A 22,763-nucleotide genomic window follows, 5' to 3' on the forward strand; every position below is an offset into this window, starting at 1 on the left:
TGTGAATATCTGAGAAATTTGAAAGTAAATGAGGCTTAGAAATAAAAAAAAAATATATTCATGGGAGAACAGAAACTAGTAAAGACATTTGCAGCATGAAGTATGTTGAAGTATGTCACACTTTAACATATATAGCATATAGAAATCTTACAATGTACTAAATAATATCTTGTGCCTTGAGATGGAAAACACAATCACATGTTCCTTCATTATTGTATTTCTAGCTCTCTATTCAACCTTCACTAAGAACTCATTGGGTAGCAAAATCACAGCTGTGGGTTTTTTGTTGTTTTTTTTTTTTTTGTGCAACTGAAACAGCCATTAAGGTTTTGTAGCTAACTCCATGCTGTTTGGACAGAATAGCTCCAAGAGTGATGTCACTAACATCCATTCATTCCAGTTCCTTTTAGAAATCTCTTTTTCAAGGCTATGAGGCAACTTTACAACTGGCACAATCAGTGCAAAACTGAACTGTCATTGTGCTAGATATGGTATTTACAAAAGGTTCAGTTAAAAGAGAGAGCAGGATGTGAAAGTGCTTTACATATAAATGGGCTAAAAAGAGGGAAAGATGCAGTATAGTTGTGCGCATGTATTGGGTAGTTAAGGGTGCTTACTAACTTAAAAAATCACGTACATATTAAACACAAATTCACCTGTGTTTGAGGGAAAATTGTTTGTCATGGATTTAGAGATAACTACTTCTTCAGTTTGCAGTTTTCTCCTAAAAATAAGCATGCTAACATTTGTACGTGTTTAAGTTCTGTCTTTCAATGCTGATGTTCCAATGAGCATATCAAGACAAGTGGAAAGGTAGATAACTGTTAACAGTTCTCTTCCTCTTCTGGTTTCTGCATATTTCAGGGGTTCTAGCAGAAATAGGTTCTTGAACCATCTCAGTAAAATTTTTTTCTTTTTTTTGGAAAAATAGCTACATTCCTAAGACAGGTTTTTCATCTCTTAAGTAATTAAAAAAAAAATACTATAAAAATAAAGTGAATAAAAATATTTAAAATGTGTGTGTAATTCGAAAGGGTTACTTTCTTAAACTGAAGATTCTCTCTTTTAAGAAATTAGTTCTCCATATGAAAACTTGCTGATGCTGAAGAGAATGCTGTGGAGCTCGGTGAATCTGCCTGCAAAAATTTTAGTTTATTCTGAGGTGCACTGGACTGGTTAAATTCATTTCATCAGTACCAGAAAAGGCATGGGTTTTCTGCATGTTTAACATCCTAAATTGGAGATCTGCACTTGAATTCTTTGCTTTTTTTACTGTGTGCATCAGATGTTATGTTGTTGACGTGATTAAAATTGGATAAAGAAGTTGTTGGAAAATGCAGTTTTAACGATGGTGCTATGTAACTGTTTTGATAGATTGTAAGTGCATAGTGTGAATTAATTCAAATAATACAGTTGTTCTGAGGTAACCTTTTATAAAATTCCTTTTGCTTTCCAGTTTTACTTCTGTATGTGGCAGTGAGAATCCCACAAAAAAAAGTATATTTTTTCAATTTTTTGTTTTTTGTTAATAAGGTACTACAATTGTATATCATTAAATGTATCCCAGCTCTGAATGAAGGGAAATCCATCACTAGAGATCATATCCAACAACTGAGGAAGCTCCGTTTTCCACGCATTGTTGCCACTTTGATTATTCGTACTGCCACTTAAAATCACTCCAGCAGACCTAACAATCATTGTATTTCAATTGAATACTTCACTAAGAGCTTTTCACTGTGGTGATAAATTTTGCTGGAGCTTTTTGGTTTGGTTTCTTATGTAAATGGTTTTTATGGATGATATGGACACGTCAGCTAGAAAACTTCATAGCTAGATACCATTTGATTTAGTTTCCATCTGAATTTTCTCTGAATTATTGAAAAAACTTTCGATATTTCAGATAGGCAGACTTGTAACAGGCTATCTAGAAGTTGCATTGAAATAAGAACACAATCTATTAAAATACAAAGCCATTTCAGAATTCTTTTGGCTAGTTTCGTTACTAAATTTTTCCTGTTGACAATACTCCCTAAGTTCTTAATAGTAAGATGTTTCTAAGATGTTTATATAATGTTTTCATCAAGAAAATATTTTAATTATTTTTTCCATCTGACTGTGAAGATATGATTTGAATGAGTCATTCTGAAAGGTCATGGATTTATTTTCAGGAATTTTCCTTGCAACCTAGGGTTATTCCAATTTTGGGACCTGTGTTAAGTTTTCTGCTGTTTCTACAGTGAATTTTTTATTTTTATTTTTTAATAAGTTTCTGCTGAACAACTACTTGGAGGCATTATTAGCCAACCAAAAGAGCTAATGAACTGAAGCAACCGGGTGAATCTCAGCTTTCTAGTAACAACCTCTCTTCCTCCAAGACGAGTCCTTGCAGTAATTTTTCTTTGCAAGAGATCTGTGAAGTAGCAAACAAACCAAATGTTAGCAAAAAACGTTGCTGTAGATGTTGTAAACAGCTGAGCTATGTTTATATATTAGACTTCTCAGCTTACGTGACTGACAGCCTGTGTAGCTTTTAGTTTCATGACTCTTCTGTCCTGGTATGATCCATGACAGTAAGTTGTTATGCTATTGTTAAACATGTTCTTTGTTGATTTCTGTTGGAGTGAGTGTCTGAATTTCATATTTTTGGGAAATGATGAGTGTTTGTTATTATGATGTTAATGCTATTCTCAGTAAGTCCCTATAATGATATCTGTACCTGAACAAAGCAGTGCTAATTAGCTGCTTCATCAAAGAAGTCCCGCTTGAAAAAGCCATACAGATTGGCTGTCCAGAAGAACAAGCAATCTGTATTTCATGGCCCCCAGCATTTTCATTTTTCATGTAGAACATACTGTGCATCATCTGACATGTCAACCATTTTAAATTATGCTTAGATCTGTGCAAATCTCACCCATTCTAATGACTGTGTTTTTGTTAGTGTGAAAACCTCCTCCTTTCTCTTGCACCGTTCTGATAAAATTACATGTTCTATGAGTTGAATGATAACATTTAATGTACTGCAATGAATAAAAACTCAATATTTAAGCAAGTGGGGGCTAACCAGATTGCTTAGGAGCATTATTCATTTAATCCAGATCTATTATTTTGTAGTTAAACCTCATCTGAGAAAGAGGTACATTATAGCAGTTCTGGGGTTTTACATTGATGCCATGAAGGCTGTTAAATGGAGTTGGATTCCCCTTAATATGCTTTCATTATTATTGATACTATTATTGAAGTGTATTATTATCAAAATGGTCGTAAGCAAATATTCTGATTTAAAAAAATAATAATAATAAAAGAAGAATAACAACAAAATTGGAAGTTATATCCAAAAAAATATTTGGAGGCGTTGATTTACATTAGAAAATGTGGAGAGGTACACAGAGGTAGGCAATTGAGATTTCTAATTCTAGTTTTGCAGGTCATTAATTTGTTTTGTCCGTAGTTTGGGTAGGGATTTTTAAGTTATATGTTTGCACCTCTGTCTTTTTTGTTAGAAAGAGATGTCATATAGAAACAGCTTCTGATGCTTTTTGGTGAAGAATGGGTGCAGTTTTTGTGTAAAAGTAACAAAAAGTAAGACTGTTCTTATAAGGGAAGTCTTTTGGGAATGTTCCTGGTGAAAATACATATTTCAAATTAGTGTTCAAAGCATCAGGGACAGTCGTGCAGCTGTCTCATGTATTGAAATGGAAATGTTTGTTTAAAGAGTTAAGTAAACTATTACTGCATGTTAATTGGTGTGAATGCAGGAATGCAGTGGATTTGGGTAATGTTTGCCTCCCATTTACTTATAAATACTCGTTTCCAAAGGTGAATAAGGTGTTCAAGTTTAAAATTGTTGTACATGGAGTGTACATTAAAAAAAAAAAATTGTAGATTTTGTTATAGGATATTCTTTAATTGCATTATAAATACCTTGTAATTCCTTCCAGGACAGCAGCATAAAATATCTTTTATTCAGAATATGGGTATGAAAGATGATTGTGTGTGTTCTTTCACTTTAGGGATACCGAAGTTTGCCCAGTGTAAATTCAAGCTGCCTTTGCGATTAGTTTGCTTTCCAGCTCAACCTTCAAAATCAGCAAACCACAAGCTAACTATTGATACCAATAAACCTCCCATCAGTTTTCTCACCATTTTTCCAGGTAGGTTTTAAAATATGCCTCTGACAGGAGATGTATTAGAAACTCAGGCAGGAATTGTTTGCGAGAAAATTATGAAATAATTAACAAAACTAATAGGAGGGTGTTTAAAGTTTACATCATGAAAAAAATGATGGAATAACATTTCAAAATAGGTAATCAACCTTGTCTAGTGTATCTGACTGATTAAAACCTGAAGATTTTTGTATGCAGGGAATGTGAACCAAGATCTACTTTTTATGTATCCAGTTATGTGGGCGGTCATGAGATGTGAAGAAGAAACAGGGCAGAGCATGTCACAAATTAGAACAGTTGCTTTGGAGAAAGATTTGTGAAAGTCTTGAGGTGAATTATGTTATAATATTTGCAAGAGTAATATAGAAATAGAAATAGGTGATATATAGGACTAGTGAAATATTAATGAAAAAATATGAATTAGTATTATAAAAAGAAATTGTGCTGTAGTTATGTGCTCATGATTTAGAAGAGATAGAAAAGGTGGAGGTTATCACAGGAATGTTCTGTGGTACAATATTGTATGAGCATAAGTGAACCAGTAAGAAGTTAGGATGGATTAGACAAAATGGTTCCGGGATGGAAACAAATAAGTTATTATGCACTGGCATGCAGTACTGGGTTCTGCTTGCTGATACTGAAAGTGAATTAAAACTCAAAAGTATGGAAAAGGCTATGAGAATTGCCTGGGGATTTGAAGAAGAGAATTAAAAGAGAATTACTCATTTAGATGAATAAAACACTGGCAAAAAAAAGAAGGAAAATGAATAAACAGGGCTTATAAAGTGATAGTGAATAAGTTCAATCTGGCAGTGATTAAAGTTCTGAACTTCAGAGGACAAAGGTTCTGGAACAGTTTTCTGATGAGATGAGTGCTGTGTGGGCCAACAGCTTCAATGCAGTGTTTTTAAGGTGGAGCTGCATCTGTTTCTGGAAAGATTATGTAGTACAAGGTCTGCTCCAAAAGCAGTGCCTCCTGTTTTATTGTGTTGGCCCGTGATGTCGGAGGTGGATGTTGGTGGTATGGCAGGAGGGGCTGAACCTTCCTGCCAATAGTCTGTTACATTTTGTTGCTGTGTGACAGGTGGCAGCAGAAGGGCAGTCTGATGGAATGGTGAAATGTAAATCATATTTGTTTATAGCATGTTTATAAGTTGTTTATAATATGGCCTTTGGAGAAACTTTACAATTTTGTTGTACTCCTTAGTAAAAATGGTATTTCTCCTGTTTCCTCTTCTACCTTATTTTAAGGAGAAGTTAGTAGGACAGATTCCTTGGAATAGTTCTTAAAGTGCTCTATATTAGATTTGAAGTTATTGTGGTCTAATAAATGCATTGAAATGAGATGCTGGCATGCATAGATTTGCTGAGTAACTAATACTAGTAAGTTAGCTGTTTGTTGTCCTCTTTGCTGAGGGGCTGAAACCAGAAGGTACTTGAACATTATCATGATGATAATTTTTGCTTATGTGTCTGATAAAAGACGACCTGCAGTGTTGTGTCCAGTACAGGAGGCAATTTTTACTAGATGACACAGACTGAACCTCTGAGAAAGCTATATTCTGTTTACCAAGCCTAGGCAATTCCATGTAAGAACTGAGTGTAGCTCAACTTCACGTGAACAGTGGGAACATATAGTAATTTACTCCTGATATTCTGTACTTCTCAGGGGGGAGGCAATGTCATGCAATTCAGATTGCATGAGTAGTATAGGAAAGGCAGAGGTTGATATGGTTCTGTCTGCAGCTTGAAGTTCGTTATATGTGAGAGCTAAATTATAAACAACTGTTTCATTTTCTCTTTTAGACTTTGCTGATCCATCTGAGGAAGACCAGGCAAATGTTCTGGGATTTCAGTTCTTAGCAGGTTCAAAAATCACTCTTCTTGCTTCAAAAACATCACGTAAGTGCTGTTAAAATGTAGAAGTCTATAGTCCTGTAAAACGTAATAGATAATAAGTTAATTGGATAGCGTGTGAGCAAACTGAGAATCATACAAAAATGACTAATTATTTGCAGAGGAACTTAAAAGTTTTCACAGATCATGTCTTGGCATCCCCTGTCAAATATCTAATCATATTGCTGATGTAGTCACAAGATTTTGAAATGAAGCAAAAATTGTACTTGGTTATTATAATGAGTATTCTATGCAGTCATTGGAGAAATTGTTTTTTCTTTTGTTGTTATTTTAGCAGTATTTAAAATCAGGAATTAATACTGCCACTGTGATCATGTAGAAAAGCAAACGAACAAAAAACCCCACCTCTTTTCCTCAAATGTATTTCAAGACCTCTGTTTGGAAGTCATCTACTGGAATTTGTAAGAAAAAGACTACAAATCTGATTTCTGACTGTCCACTGACTTTCAGTAATGCTGGACTTTAATTAGGCATCTAACCGTATTCAGGTGCATCTCTAAGTAAATGCCAGTATCAGTAATTACCCATAAATCATTAAATTTAGGACTATGGATTCAACCATGTTGATTCTGTATTTCTTACCATGCTTATGGAATGTGTGAAGATACATGTAGATATGCTGTTATCTTGTCCAGCATCTTGTGTACAGGACAGTTTGTGCATTAAGTAGTCGTGTTTTGATGATCTCTGTGTTTGTGCTCTTTCTAAAATAAATAAGTCAGCTTTCTTAATGTTGGAGAGTTACAGTCTTGCATTGCAACTCAACTTGCTAAACTTCCTTGTTGTGTGCGTGGGAACAAAATCAATTCAGTTGTATTTAGTACTTTCAGTGCCAATAAAGCAGAAATTCTTCAGTTAATACAGCAAACTGAGAAGTTGAAAAGCTAAAATACCAATCACACGTTGCAGGGAGTTCAAATGGAACATTGAACGCTCTATGAAAATTATTTTGAGTAAGTGAAAAATTAGAGTCTAGTTTGATCAGAAATTCTTTCAACACAAAAATAATCTGCCTCACTGTGTTTTCAAAATGTAGTATTCATGATTGGTTATATAAATGACGATGATGTCAACTGCATGCTATGAAATAATATTTAATGCTCTTTATAATGTAGTCAGATGTGTTACGTACAGAAACCAGCTGGAAAATAATTATTGAAGGACTTTCTTTGTACCAAGCATCACTTTACTTTTCTTAGGCTCGAATCCATTTGTATTAGTTGTTACGCACTGTTTGCATGCTGTTTCATTGTTAGTTTGTTTTTAGTATTTATTTGAATAGACAGTAGGTTTCAAAAGTTTGCACTGGCTAGACATACAGCGATAGGTTCTAGAAACTGAAGAATTTAAGGGATTTTTAAGTACCTTTTTATGGATTACCATTTAAACCTCTTATTTGAATTATTGCAAAGTCTGATGATACTGTGCAAGGGAAAATTTATCTTTGTAATGAATATATTTCAACTTCTAGTGAGGCTATAAATTCTAGTTTCTTCATACAAACCCTCAAGTTTTTCCTACAGGTTTGTTTAGTCACTCACTAAGAATGACGCTTGCAGTCTTACTATAAACTTTCCCACACTACTTTTCTTGTTCACTTTACAAAGGAGATTCAAACAACTTTTTCTCTTAGTGTGACTACTCATTTATCTTGTCTGGGAATCTTTAGAAAACAAATGAGTTACGTGATGCCTACTTCCATGTAATGCTCTGTTTCCAGTATTTCCACATGCACTGGATTGAATTGGTTATGGAATTTCTCGGCGTGGGGCATGTAGGGGGGTCGCACAGGCTATCCATAATACAAAAACATTCCTTGGTAGACTTCTGTAGTACTAGAATTACTGTGCTTGAGTAGGCAGACCCTATATGGAGCTAATAAACGTGGATGAAGGTGTGTTATTTGGGAGGTACTATTAGTTTGCTACCAAAATAATACTGCTGAGTTTTTACTTTATAGAAGCGATTGTGTCGCACAGTCATTGAGGAAAGGTTCTTCAAAAAGAAAATTGTATATGTGGATAATTAGTGATAGAAAAAAAATATAAATCACTGGAGCTGGTTGACCCTTGTTCCATTTTTTTCCATGAAAGAAGTTAGTCTTGGACAACGGACACATCTTTGTCATATTCCTTTCTGAATAGACCTTAAGTTCTGGATGGGAAAGGTTGCATGTAGAAGTGAAAGTCTCCAGATTGGGTTGGGTTTCACTGTTGAAGCTGCAGACAAGAATGACGTCTGTATTCACACTTATTTTAATTAATTAATTCATTTTAAACAGTGTAGTAATTGAAGGTGTTACTTCAGCTTGTCAAAATGTCTGCTGTAAAAACACCCAGAATAAAGTTCTTTTTCAGCTGGAAGTTAAAATGAACTTAGCCTGTGTAGATTAAAGTTTTAATATTTTTGTTGAAATGTCTTTGAAACTGGTTTTAATCAAAGGGTAAAGAAGAATTGACTGCTACCCGTCATTCTTTTTTCTCATGGCAAGGGCTTCCTAGCTGAGAAGCAAACTGAATCTTCCAGGCTTCTTGCAGATAAGCTACTGGCAGGGCAACTAATCATGCTTATTGCAGGGTGAACTAGTAGTACTACCTGCTGTGATGTTTAAGCCCTTGTTACCTACTAATGATCCTCTGAGTCTTCTGCTTTTCTGTTTGAGAGTATTCTGAAAATGATCAATTGTAAATTTTCTGTAAGAAATCTTATTTTAACAAAAGCCTAACACAAATAGGTTAATAACCGTAAAAGTTTTTTTCTATTTTCTATTTCTATTTTTTTCTGTATAAAAGCACATACTTAATACATCTAAGGAATCTCACTTTCCTACAGTTTTTAAATGTAATTTGTCTTTCTTTTTGAGTGCTGGAAGGTCATGTAAAGCAAATGATTACTCAGGTCATGATAAAATTAGATTTTGTTTGTATTGACCAACAAACAGTGAACCTAAATTTGCTTTTTGAAGGAAATTAGTTTTATCAATTTCAATCATTAATATATTAGACATGTCAATTATATGTGGAATGTCTGTTGGTTTGGTCTGAAAACATCTGAGCTAATTTCCCTTAAGGAAAAATCACTTAAGGCAAAGTATGATAATAAATTGAACTAAACCCAGCCATTACATTGAGACTATTTAAAAATATGGGTATTAGGTTGAATGTTATCTTTAGCAGATGGTGTTCTTTTCTTTAACAGACATGTTTTTAAATAAAACTTGCTTCTTTCCTGTTACACTGTAAACAGAATTTGTCATTTTCTATTTGGTGAAATGTGTATCCTGGGAAGGATGCCAGTGGTAATGTCAAACAATTTGAATTACTAATGTTGAGAACAATTTAAATAGTGCATTCGACTTCTAAAGAATTTTGCTTCATTTGATATACTGTGTTCCTTATTGATGAGACTGAAAAAAAAGAATTGTTTTGTATCAAAAAACCTCAACTCTGTTTCTTCGTAGTTGACTTTCTGTCTTTCCCTTCGATAACATTTATAGGTAATGCCAAGAAATAAAATAATGTTGCTAGAAAATGTATCAGACAAAAAAAAAGACACAATTATCCACAACAGTTTTCGTTTTAATATTTAATTAGTTCTCATATCATGAAATCGGAAAACAGAACTATAAAAAAATGGAGTGGAAACAGAACAGTAGTAAGTTCTCACCCCATTCTCCTCATAATTTGAAATTCACTAAAATGTGATAATGAATGAACTTGCTGGGATAGAGAACACTAACAGAATCTTTGTGTGTTTTTTCATTTCAATTGTGTTAACTTTTTCTACACTAAGCTGCATTAACAAAACTATATTGTATACTGGATCGATAAGACACTGATTAATACTATCTGCTAGAGTGAAGCAGAGCACTAAGAAAGCCAAATATTGTTACCTGTGATTACAGAGTGGGTAGCAGTTTCCCACTGGAAGATATCATAGGAAATAGAGAAGTACTAAAAATCATATCAGTGAATGTACTGTCCAAGAACTCAAGATCTATGTTTCCAAAAGGCATTGAAGATTTTATGTGGAATGTAGTTGGTTTGATACAACTTTTATCAGTTGCTGAGGATGCTGTGCTTCTCTCATGATCCAAAGTGAATTGAGCCTGACTCTGCCTCCAGGCCCAGAAAAACTTGTTAAGGCTGCATTATGCCAGGGAATGCAGGCAGCCTGTTGTTGGGTCTTAATATCATCCAGTAATTCTCATTTCCTTCTCATAGTAGTTCATAGTTATCTGTGCATTGTGAACAGGCCCATGATACAGGACAGAAGTTGCTTTAATGCCAGGGAGCATGTATCTTCTGTGAAAATCCCTATTACAGACTTTGTATTTATAAAGTTAGTTACATTGCTAAGTATTATTTATGTTGTATAGTGAATGCATATGGCTTAAATGTACGTTTTGTTAGTGTTGTATTTGTTCTTCTTTTCAAAGAACGATACAGGATCCAGAGTGATCAGTTGGAAGACCTTTGGCTAATAACAAAGGAATTAACACTTAGACTGGAAGAACATTTCAAAAAGCAAAATTGCAAGGACTTTGCATGTACCTTTTCCGGCTCTGTTCCTCTGCAAGAATACTTTGAACTAATTGATCAGCATTTCGAGGTGTGTCACACAGCATATGAATAGCTGCTATTGTCCCAGTTCAAGATTATTTGTTATTGTTAAGAACAATCCATTTAAAACTGTGGTCACAGACATGTAACAATTTGTCTTTCAGAAAATGTGAAGATGTATCTGAGCAAATGACATTTTTTCCAGCACTGGGTATTTCTTAAAGTTTCTTAAAGTTGTACCTTTACTCTGAAATGATCTGATGCTCCATCCCTTTTTTGGTTGGCTGGAGGAGCTGAACATGTTCAGCTTATGGAAAAGAAGGCTCCAGAGAGACGTCATTCATTCCTTGCAGTTCTCAAAGGGAGCTCATAAACAAGAGGGAGATGAACTTCTTACGGAGTCTGACAGGGCAGGGTTGGTTTTAAACGAAAAGAGGAGAGATTTAGATTAGATGTTAGGAAGAGATTTTTTTACTCATAGCAGGGAGAAACATTGGAACAAGTTGCTCAGAGTAGCTGTGAATGCTCCATCCCTGGAGCTGGTTGAGGCCAGGTTGGATGGGGCCCTGGGCCCTAGTGAGTGGCAGCCCTGACCATGGCAGGGTTTGGAACTAGATGGTCTTTAATGTCCCTCCCAACCCAAGGCATTCTATGATTGTGTGTTTCTCTGATTCTAGTTATAGCATGTTAGCTATACAAATGATATTATTTTGAAGACTGCAGTTTTTGTTAGGGACTTGCTTGTTTTAGAGGTTTGTAACAGAAAATATAAAGCTGGTTATAAAGATAAAACAGAAATTTTTATTACCTGGGCATTTAATATATGATGTTCAATGTTTTGTGAATGTTTCAAGAAAGCTGTACCTGATAGATACATGAGAAAATAAAAAGATTTCATTTCACAGAAAGAAGTCATTCAGTCAGTGCAGAATTTATTGCTTTTATTCATGCTTAGGGAAATAACCATTTACTTTTTACAGTAATTAATAACAAGCCTAGTCCACTGTATGCGTGTATCAAATAGTACGTGAATCTGAGGAGAAACCCTGAGGTTCTGGTGGTGAAATTTCTTTCTTACTGATAGGCTCTTTGATGAGATACTTATGCATTAATACATACTATATTGGCTGTTGGAAATTATTTTTGACTTAAGTAGCAAACAGTGATTCCTGAAAGTGTTAGTAAGTTTCACGAGGAGCATAAAATTAACCACACCAATGGTATTTGAATGAGTAATTGCTCTCAAGAATTTTACTGTAAGTTCCTCATTTCATTTTGAATGGACGTATAAAATGCATATAACCCTTAATCTGAATTCTTGAAAATGTTTTAATTGCAGCTACGCATGAATGCTGAAAAATTTCAGGAGCTGTTATCTGAAAGGGCCATACAATTCAGAGCTATTGAGCGACGATTGCTGACACGATTTAAAGATAAAACTCCTGCTCCTCTTCAACATCTGGACACCTTGCTAGAAGGAACGTTCAGAGAGGTCAGTGCAGTTTGATTACGAACATAATCTTCGTTTATTTTGTTGGTAAAACTTAGCTTCAGGCATATAGGCTATGCTTTCCTGGTTATGTGTACAATACAAGAGACCAGGAAGCAGTAATTTGTTTAACTTAATATTCCCTGTAAGTTTCCAGATGATTTGCAATAGTTTTATTTAATTTGTTGCCACAAAATTGTTGCTGCTGGGTCACACCAGCTTGATAACACATCACTCTTCCCTAGCTGATGTTGGTAGTGTAAATATTTTATAGTTCATGTGAAAGTATTTTATAGTTCATAGCTTATGTAAATATTTTATGGTGCTGGTGGAATGGTTTGGCTGGTGTAACATTCACAACAAATTTGTCTGAGGCTGTCCATGTCCTGCATGGGGTTTCTATGTTCTGATGATTTCAAAATGCAATCACTATAGAATAACGATGCTTAAAAAAAATTAAAGATAATAAAAATATTCCTAAACCATCCCCATACTGGAAGTATATGACAAAGAAGAAAACCGTTTTCTCCTCTTCTGCATCAACTCCACATCGCTTGATGAAGAATAGTTCTACTGTGTGCTCTACTGGAGCTTTTCCGTAAATTAGAGAAAAAGTGCCTTTCCTTTTGTGTTTGGGCACAAGAGAAACACACTGTATTTCCATCTTTACTTTTAATGAGTTAACTGTGAGATGATTTCTAAAACAAAAATACTGTGTCACGTTGACACATAGATGATTTTTTTAACAGTTTGAAACGGCACGACTAAATAATCCCTACAGATAAATAAAAGTGGGTCTCTTGAGTTTACTTTTGCTGTGTGGAGATGTTGTTTTTTAAACTTAAAACCAATTGGGAAGAAATTTCCATTTATTATGAATATCTCTGTTTTGACTGCTGTTTGTTTCACTCAGTCTGTAGGACTTGGACTCTATGTGTGCTGCTTTCTTAATAGAATTGCTGTTATATGTATGTGTGTGTGTGTATATATATGTGTGTGTGTGTATATATATGTGTGTGTGTATGTATGTACATACACAAACATGTACATACACAAACATATACACACATGTATACGCACACACACGCACACATATATTGAAGCTGTAGTGGTGTAATCTCTTCTGGTCTGGCCTGATAGAAAGGTATCTTTTTCTGATTCCTTTATTTCTTTGCATTAGAACAGTTATACAGAAAATGTATAAAAGTTTTTCTAGTACAAATTTGATAATATTAGAAGCCATAGTTTTCATCTTCACAATAAGGGATAAACATATAAGCAGGCATAGGTGTGTGCAGTGATGAAAGGTTTTCTTTATTTTTATTCCTTACTCCTTTTCATTATTTTCTCCTACAATTTGTCTTTATGAATTATGTTGTATATCTAAGTAGGTTTGAATGAGTATTACAGCAGTTAACAAATAGCAATGCACAGTGTTCTATTTTGAAAGGAAAAGATGTTGTATATGTGGTAGTTATGTATAGTAGAAAAACGGAAGTGTCATTATTGCGTTGCTTAAGACTGATCTGTAGGAAGACCATGTGAAAATCATTGAAAATAAATGGATGATATTTACGTGCCTGTGAATGATGATTTGATAAAGTCTGGTTTAAAACAAAATTACTGGTGCAACTTGCTCTTACCATGCTACTAGCTCTTGCTCTGAAAAAAAGTTTAGTTGGATAAATTTATAAGTAATTGAAGTAGTTGAGATTACATACATGTTTCTTGATTTAAAGGACTTTGCTGAAATTTCATATTCAAATTTTATGGTAGCTGTTGCAAAAATATGTACTTTTAAAATAATGTTGACTCTGTAGAAACACGTTATTTCTTGAAAGTGTAATTGAATGATCTTTAATCTCTCTGATGTGTTTTCTGTGATATCAAAAAAATCATAATTTGGCAGTAGCCTCAGGTGCTTGCCTTGGGATTATAGTTTTCATGCATTGACTCTTGACATGCATTACTGGGGCTTCCAGGTACAAACTGGAATTAACAATAAGGATCCTAAAAATCAGGTGATTCCGTTTATTTTGACTCACATGGATTTTAATCCAACCAGCCTAAGTAGTTCTAGATATGTTTATATGTAAACTGTCTAACTCTGTGTTTAAAAGGTCTGTGCCTTTATATTCTTTTATGAAAGAAGAGAAGGGATGGATTTGAAATGTAGGGGTGGAGTTCTCCTAGGGCACTAACTGTTGCTTAGCCAACTTGAAGTGGTTGAACTGTTCAATCTTGTCTCAGTTGCATGTTTAAAGTTTAGGAAAAAAAAAAAAGTGATGACAAAGCAAGCTTCTCTATGTTGCATTGTGCTACAACAAAATGAAGGAAAGTTGAAACAGATCATGAAGCAAATAGGTTTATCTGTATCCTCACACTTCCATCATGTGTAATAAACCTAGCTCCCTTCCCGTTCTTTTTTGCCACTGTTGCACAGTGCCACAGATCATTGCATGTTCTAAGGCTGATTCATCACCCCTCTTTAAAACTTCTAACTATTCTGTGTTTTTAAATACTGAAATATCAACTTTTTCTCCATCATCAGTGGCAATTTGTGTGCTAATTGTCTGGCCAATGCAGTAGCCAGCCGGACAAGATGGATGATGTCAGAATTCTTGACCTTGGCTCAGTGCAATAACTAATAATGTCTCTCTCCACTCCCAGTCTGCTGATTTAGAAAAATATATAGGAACTTAAAGACTTATGTAAAATTTAGTAGTGGTTGTTGGAAACAACAACTACATGAACTAGGAATAGACTGTCACGACAAGTCTTGACATGTGCTCAGCACAGTTGTGCAACATTGGAAAACTAGGCTTCATAATTGAATGGATCCTTATTTTTTGACTGATTATACATTTTAGTTTTTCTTTATGTAAGGCACTGATTTGTTTTCTTCTGTTATCTTTTTATTTATGTTGTTACTGAAAAGCTTGCCACAGAAATACTTGGCTGCAAGCAGCAAAGAAATAGCTTTCAGTGTAATTTTCAGACACTGCCCTATGAACAGCCAGATGTCTAGTTCATTCTGCTTTCCTTAGTATATAGCCTGTACCTGTATCTTGCATCTTCAGAAATCTGCTTATCAATTATAGCTTGTAAAATCCATACATATAGGATATTTTCATTTAAAACCTCTGTTGTGCGAAATGAGAACAAAGTATCCAAGAGTCCTCCAACTTTTGGAGAGGTTGAGCATAGGTTAGTGTTTATAGTGAATAGGAAAAAGTACACAAGTGCTAAAGATTAATTTCAGTGTCGATTCCTTTATCTGTTCTCCCTTCAGGTTTCCTGTATTGCTTTTCTTATTAATATAGCTAACAACATTGGAAAGTCAGTGAATCTCTTAGAATTTGTCAACAGATTGAACTGCTTCCAGTCAGAGATACTGTGAATTGCCATTTAGAGTAAAGAGGGTGATTCCATCAGGAAAATCCGTTTGACTTCTTTACACTGTAGAAAACTGTATAGGAATTTGTCACCAGTTCCTGGGAAAGCTTTATTCACATGTTAAGAGTTTCTCTTATCCTTGAGATGTATGATCTAACTTGTTCTTCGGGCATGCTGTCCTGAATGTTAGTTGGGGATCTTGAGTGTCTTCTGAAGGAAGAGGTGAGTTTTGCAAAGAATCTGAAAGTCAAGTGAACACACTGGTTCTTCTGAGTAGTAATGTCATAGGAGTTGATCTTTTTGTTACACACGTGAAAGAATTCTGAAGTGAGATGTTTCTAACGTTTTCAGTACATCTTTTATCATAGCCTGATGTAAATACATTATTCCATGCTTTTGAGATGAAATACGAGCAACTGTGTTATGAACTAATGCCTAATCAAAAGCTAGCTTCGTAGTTTTTTTTCCTGATGACAATTGAGATAACTGGTTGATTCTGAACTGTATCTTTTGAATCATATGATTTCCTCCCTGGAATTTTGGCCCTTCGCGTGGAAGCCACTATTGCAATTAATGGTAGACAAATATCCTAATGTAGGTGTGTTACGTCCTTCTTGTCTAACACTTTTGATCAGTTCTCAGAACAGATCCCTGTCTGATTTAAACCTGCATTATTCCGGACAGGCTGATGTGTAAGACATGGGAATCTGGCTGTATTTTTGAGTTTTCCTTTATGACTAGGAACAATCCGTTGCTTCACCAGTGTTCCATGTGAACTAGATGTAAAGTTTCTGGATGGCATCTCATTTATAACTGTGTCTAAGGTGACAAAAAAACTGTACTTTCTTTACAGCACTATTCTAACAAAGTTATGTGGCTCACAGTTTAGAGATGGTTCATGATCTGCCTTCCAAGAACTGAAGTCTAACTTTTTTACTTTGTTTACCTTTCTCTGTAGATCTGATATAATCTTCTTCTGTGCTGTTGGATGCTGGATCTAGCAGAATTATGGATGTTCTCTGTCCCTGTGTCTATGGGCATGTACTTGAGGTTCAATCCCTTATCTTGGAAACATGTAGATGTATGGAAAACAGTGCAGCCCTCACTGGAAGTTTCTGACTTATTTTCTTCTCTTCAGTGAGAGGTTTGGATTTTGTCACTGCCTCTTGACAGGAAGCATCAATTTCTTCTCTTTGCCTTTGTTCTATTAGCTTGATTCCTTCTCTGTTTCTACTCTTAGAATAAGATTTCCCCCAGCTATCAAATGACTCCTCCTTTTGATTTTAGATCTGTTATTCTTTGGACTTGGTTCCAAACTCACCTGATTGAACTGTTTCCCTATAATCAGCCATTTTTTACGTTAGGGAATTGGAAGTCCTCAAGGCTGGTGACACTTGGTTTCGAGCCACTAGCTGCCTGCTAGATGCATTAATTCCTTTTGATATTTCCAAAGCAGTTTCAGCACAAAAATGAGCAATATATCAAAGATAAACACCCACATCTAGGAAAGCAAAAGACAATTTATAGGCAGAATATAATAGAAATATAATAGAAAATAATAGTAATAGAAAAGGATATAGTTGTGTGTGTGTGTATGTATACATATACATAATTCATCATATATTTAGTCTTCAAAATTGTTCCTGAATGCCTTTCTAATATCATACATCATATTTAGTTCCGTGATAGCTGATTGCAACAGTACCTAATGTACTAAAGAAATGAATAAACATCTTCCTGTTTTTCTCCATACTTCACATCCATCTACTGATTTCAGAAGCTAGGCTCTTGATCTCTGATCTGCTATAGGGGTGTAACGCTAAATAAGTATGGGCATTAAATATATACACATATTTAGCTCAACGTAATTTTATCCTCTGTTAAAAGCACAAGTGCTGTTTCTGCAGTATTTTAACACTTGCAGTGCATAGAACACTTTGATTTTTAGTGATTTGTGGTCAGTAGCAAATAAAACTCATTATGTTCTATTCACTAAAGCGCACTTAGAGTGTCATTAGAGGTCCATTAACTCTTTGTTCAAGCCCCTTAGCTCCTTTCCTTGTTTATTAATTGGTTGATAAAAATCTCACAACTGATTTTTAGTGATTGATTATTCACTCTAGAGTTCCACTTCTGACACACATGGCCTCAGGAACTCAACATTTTGAGAATGATTCATTGCTTGATTAGTAAGGACTTAACCTCAAAGCAAAACCATTAGGGTTTATCATGCGTGACTCAAAGGCTATACATCACACCCACTCCTGTAGTAGTCATTTTCCCCAGATAATGTCAGTGAGAACTGCACCCATGGTATAAATTAGCTCTTTTTGGCTTGAATAAATAAATATACTGTTCTTTGAAGGAGTTGCATTTAACTTCTCATTTTGTAGCTGTTTCTGCTAAATGTACTGGTTTTTTTGTGTTTTTTTTTTTTTTTTTTCATAACCACTAAAGATAGCTTATTGGTTTTTACATGTAATTAAAATTCTCTATTTTACTGGTGTTCGAACAGGCTTTGTTTCTGTTTCTCTAAGACTTATTTAGTACCATGAAGGCTCCTTTTTATTTGAAGATGTATTCCAACTCTGTCGTAATTGTGTTTATTGAGATTACTGGCACAACTCTTCTGTATTTCAGTCTGTGGTAGCAATTATTTGCTTCAGTGAGGGACAGTAATCACATAAGATCAACTAGTTTATGGGACAAACAGGTAAAACTGATTGCTTCATCAATCCTTACTGCCCTTTTTGAGAGAGGCTTAAAGACCCATGTAAAAGGATGCCACTGTCACAAGAAGGAAGAGTTGGAAGTAAAAAGTCTCTGTGTATGTAGCTGAGGCACAGAGCACCTCATCTGGGGTCTTCTGAGCTGCATTCAGTCCAACTGTCATGTCACATTCTCAGCAAAAAAGGGTTTCAGCTTCACTCAGCCATGTCTACTGAATTTCCCCCCCTGAACTGCTGAATAGCCTGGTTTGGAAACCCTCTTCTCCATCCAAATCATCAGAGGGCCAGAGGTGAATTCACCTCCCACCACTGGTCTTGTTCTTATTTTAGAGCTGTTGCATCAGTGTAACCTGTCAGAGGATTCCTCAAACTTTGATTTAGTCCTCAGGGATTCGGCCAAATTGTATCTTCTTGGTATATAAAGGCAGTGGCAAGAAGTGATTCATCTAATTCACTTTTCCTTGACTAGTGCCTTTTTCAAAAAAAGCCCTACTGTTTTGCAAGGCTATATATTCTATTTTCAGCCTAATGTGATACAGGCCATGCATCCCTTGTGAGATGAGATCCCTCATCTCTCTAGAGACAGAAAGGACCTATGAACACTTGAATAAGTGAAAATGGAGGCAGTGAGCCACAATTCCCAAGAGAAATAAATACAGATGTCATATTTATTTGAAATAAATATTTATATCATCTTTTAATCTGAAATATTGTATACCTTTGCTGAAGCTTAAAGTATTGCCAGGCTCTCTCACTGGAAGAAATATATAGGCAAGCAAGGAATTGCTACGCAAGTAGTGTAAGCAAAACTTGAATAAAAAACTGCATGCCATCTTCATAAAAGATGGAAACCCCTCTTATTTCATGCTTCTCAGTAATTTTGCTGTATTAGCACTATAATTCTGTGGTAGAACTGAGTCATAAAAGCATTAGAGCTGGTAACAGCTAGTTATTGTATGTGGTGAAAGATGTAATGGCTTTGCAAGTTTGCATACATGGTCTTTGTGAAATAGCCCGTTTAAATTTGGTTACCCAGATGTGATTGTGAAAGCACAATTGCTGTGCCTTCAGGTAGTTGAAATAACATAGCAAACTAGATCATTTTCTGCTATAGCTTACAGTAAGTTACACCAATTCCTTTGATTTACAGCAGATGATAATTGCACATTGTGGTTGGATGACAAGTACATGTTAGTTTCAATTTCTTGCAAAGTAGGAGACTTTAATACTCAGATTTAGTGAAATGTTCTTTATGCTTGTGTTCATCGTTATCAATTTATATGTTTACTATAGCAATGACTGACTGTATGATAAAGAAGAGAGATAGAGTACTGTGTAAGTTAATAGTATTTTGCTCCAAATTCTGATTTAAGAAATGATGCAGGACACACACTTAAGACTTTTAGGACAATTAAAAAAACATGCCTGAAAAAAAAAACTTCCTGTGCAAAACTGGGAAATAAATGGGGCTGAAGTGTCTGAAGTATTTATCTATCTAATACTCGAAGATCTTGATGTTAGTTCTGAACTGGAGTTGGTTGTTTTCGTATTTTTTTTAGTTTAAGCCCAGTAAGACCAAGCTATTTTGTCAGCTAACTCGATCTGAAGTAATTTTACATCAAGTCCTCCAATGACTTTTTCCCATTAACACACAGAGAACAAGCATCTTAATTACTATTCTGTTGACCTTAGGCACTCTTACAGGTGACATAGATGACATTTTGCTTAGTCGTTCATGATGGCTACCCCAAAATGACTCATATGAATCGTGTTCTTGACTGATGTCAGTAGACCTCCAGTCATTGCAGTGCCTGACTCCCACCTCCAGAGTATGTCATGCTGCTTACTTACTCCTTGTGCTTCCATATAGTAAGTATTTATATATTGTAAAGCCTTTAATTATTCTGTAGTAGATAGTTTAAGCCAGTGTGAAAAAGAAAGTGTCTAATGCAAAAAGGTGTAATAAAGTGAAGGGGTTAGAAGTCAGGAAGCAAGAAGAGAGTAAAGATGAGTATGATAACTTTATAGGCATCATGTTAAGGTTTTTATTAAATAAAATGTTCCATCACCACTGCTTACCTTTAGCTCTTTGAAGTTTTGTGGTTGCCAGTTTCTTGATGTAATGTTGGTAATTTGGTGTGGATAGAGCCTTGGAGTTATTTAGACATCGTAAAGTTAAGCATCTGCTTGAGCTCTTTGTTGGGTGAAGGACCAGCTTGCTCAGATCTTGAGATGGTAAGCTTTGGCTGCAAGTGCTATTCATCCTTTTTGCTAGAAACCTATTGGTCAACCTAGAAAACATTTTGTGTGAGTGCTGGAGGCTGTGTTTGCTGGTCTAAATTCTTATGACAGGATGGAGAGATGGAAAAAGAAGCATTGTGCATCAAAGGAACTGGGTGTTTTAGAATGTATTTTTACAGGAATAGTTCCCTTTCCCTTTAGGAAATTTGAAAGCACTTGGTACAGGTAACATATTTTTATCTTGTTCATTGTTTATACACTTTGCACCAATCTACTTATTAAAACCCAAAGCCAATTAAAGGCCTTTGAATTCAGAGTCTTTCATGTTACAATGTGTCTATTTACTGCCTTCAGTAGGCTTGTAATATATTTAGCTTGACGAGGATAACAAGCATACCTTGGAGTGTTACTTTTATTTTCTGTTCTGTGGCACTTAACAAAATCCCATTATACAATTAAGTAGTATTATAATGCTAAAATGTTAATTTGTTCTGCATTCCGTTAAAATTGAATTTTTTTTTCTTGTGCACCAGCCCATGAGTTTTGTATAAAACCTATAATTTAAGCACTCCACCATAGAAATGCCCTAAATTAGTAACCTTTTGCCTTTGGTACCTTAATTACATGTCATTATTTAGTACTTAAAGAGCAACCTCTAGCTATTGGTTAAATATTTGCTAGCTAATTAGATTTGTCATGTTAAAGAAAACAGTAGCCCTTGCCTCTGTCCTAATTTGAATTGGGGCTTCAGAGTTTTGAGAAAATGCTTTTTTTTTCCCATGCTTTCCTGGAGAAAAATTGAACTTTTTACATTTTCCATGTGTTTTTGTTTTGGTTTGTTGTTTTGTTTCCTATTTAGCGAGTGTGTTGTCATGCAATAGCTATCTATTATTACTTCTCAATAAGCAACTGAAAATCTGTTTTAATATATGTGTTTTAGAGAAGGCTGACCTGTCTCAGTATGTTATGTGTCTTCTGGGTATGTTTACTTCTCCCGGTTTTTATGAGCATCTGATATACTCAATTTCTTTTCTTTGTATTGTGGAAACAACCATGAAGCAGAATATATTTTGACTGCTATTATCTGTCTTTCAGATTTTTATTTTTTTTTTACCTATTAGTGGAAACGTGTGTATTGTTTGATCAGATTCATAAGGAATACAATTAATTAGAACATCTGCTAAGCTATTTTCTGACATGCATGAGGATTGTCTTTCTCCTATAAATTTTTTAATGGGATGTGGGAATTGTACAGTGCAAAAATTACAAACAATTTATAGGTTGACTTTATCTTCAGTATTATATTCATGTGTTCTGGGTTGTGTTACTTTTGCATTTTATCGTTCTACCTTTTTCTGTTTTATTTCCTTTGTGTGAAAGCATATGAATGGATCGTAGTTTATGGTTGCAGTTAGATAGGATTCTATGATGTGAAATACCTGTGATACTCAATATATATCTTGCATCATTTCCTACTCTGAGGTCCACGGAAAAAAGTAGTGGAAGCTCATCTACAGCAGGTTCTGTTTGATTTGCCTCCTAGCCAGTCATTCAGATCAATATTTCCCCTTACTCTTATCTAGGTCTCCATTTGTTTTCTGCACTGTCCATTTGTTTTTGGAAGCCTAATGTATCCAAATAGTTTCTTCATCATTTCTTCGCATTTGTTTTATTGCATTGCAGGTTAAAAATCAAAGAGATTGGCACAGTTACAAACTGAAGTTCAGTTCTCCATTTATATTCATCGTTGTAATGTCACTGAACTTTTATTTTTAAAAATCCATTGGAGACAAATGGAGAAATTTATGCTGGTACAAGTCTTCAGTTTGCTCACGTGTTTTTCTTCTGTTGGAAGTCCATTTATGGAACTGGGAAACAGTTGATCTCTAGTGTATAACTTTGTTACTATGAAAAGCACTTTTCATTTCTGAAAATGTATAATTTATTTGATTTTTCTTGAGGTAGGGATCATGGTGAGGAATGCCAGTAGTGCTCTTACAGAGAAACTTGTTGGCTGACTGGGGCTAAGTAGTTTATTCCATGAAGTAGGTAGATCCTCTGATAATTTGTTTTCACATTTTCTGTATGTATTTCCTTTGTATAGGTTCTAAACCTGAAAGCTCAGAAATCATTACTTCGCTATTCATGCATGGGTATGAGTGATTTGTAGATTATTGACTGCATTTATTCATGTTTTCAAATTCAACAAGGCAATCTGTAAAGGCAGTGGCTGTCCAAGAGGCTCAGTTCTTTGGAGAGAAAAAAA

The 22,763-nt window shown here is 35.0% G+C and overlaps 1 protein-coding gene across 1 annotated transcript in view; it reads left to right on the forward strand.

Moving 5' to 3' along the window:
* BBS9 (Bardet-Biedl syndrome 9) overlaps positions 1 to 22,763 on the forward strand; it is a 273,671-nt gene that overhangs the window by 63,182 nt on the left and 187,726 nt on the right. Inside the window, exons 16-19 of the mRNA XM_042888262.1 lie at positions 4,011 to 4,151; positions 5,970 to 6,065; positions 10,519 to 10,691; positions 11,982 to 12,134. Of these exons, the coding sequence (XP_042744196.1) occupies positions 4,011 to 4,151; positions 5,970 to 6,065; positions 10,519 to 10,691; positions 11,982 to 12,134 (563 nt within the window). The remainder of the gene's footprint in view (positions 1 to 4,010; positions 4,152 to 5,969; positions 6,066 to 10,518; positions 10,692 to 11,981; positions 12,135 to 22,763) is intronic.

The sequence above is a fragment of the Lagopus leucura genome, unplaced genomic scaffold, assembly GCF_019238085.1.
Source record: "Lagopus leucura isolate 7727_CA_CO unplaced genomic scaffold, USGS_WTPT01 Super-Scaffold_100157, whole genome shotgun sequence".
Classification (NCBI taxonomy): Eukaryota; Metazoa; Chordata; class Aves; order Galliformes; family Phasianidae; genus Lagopus; species Lagopus leucura.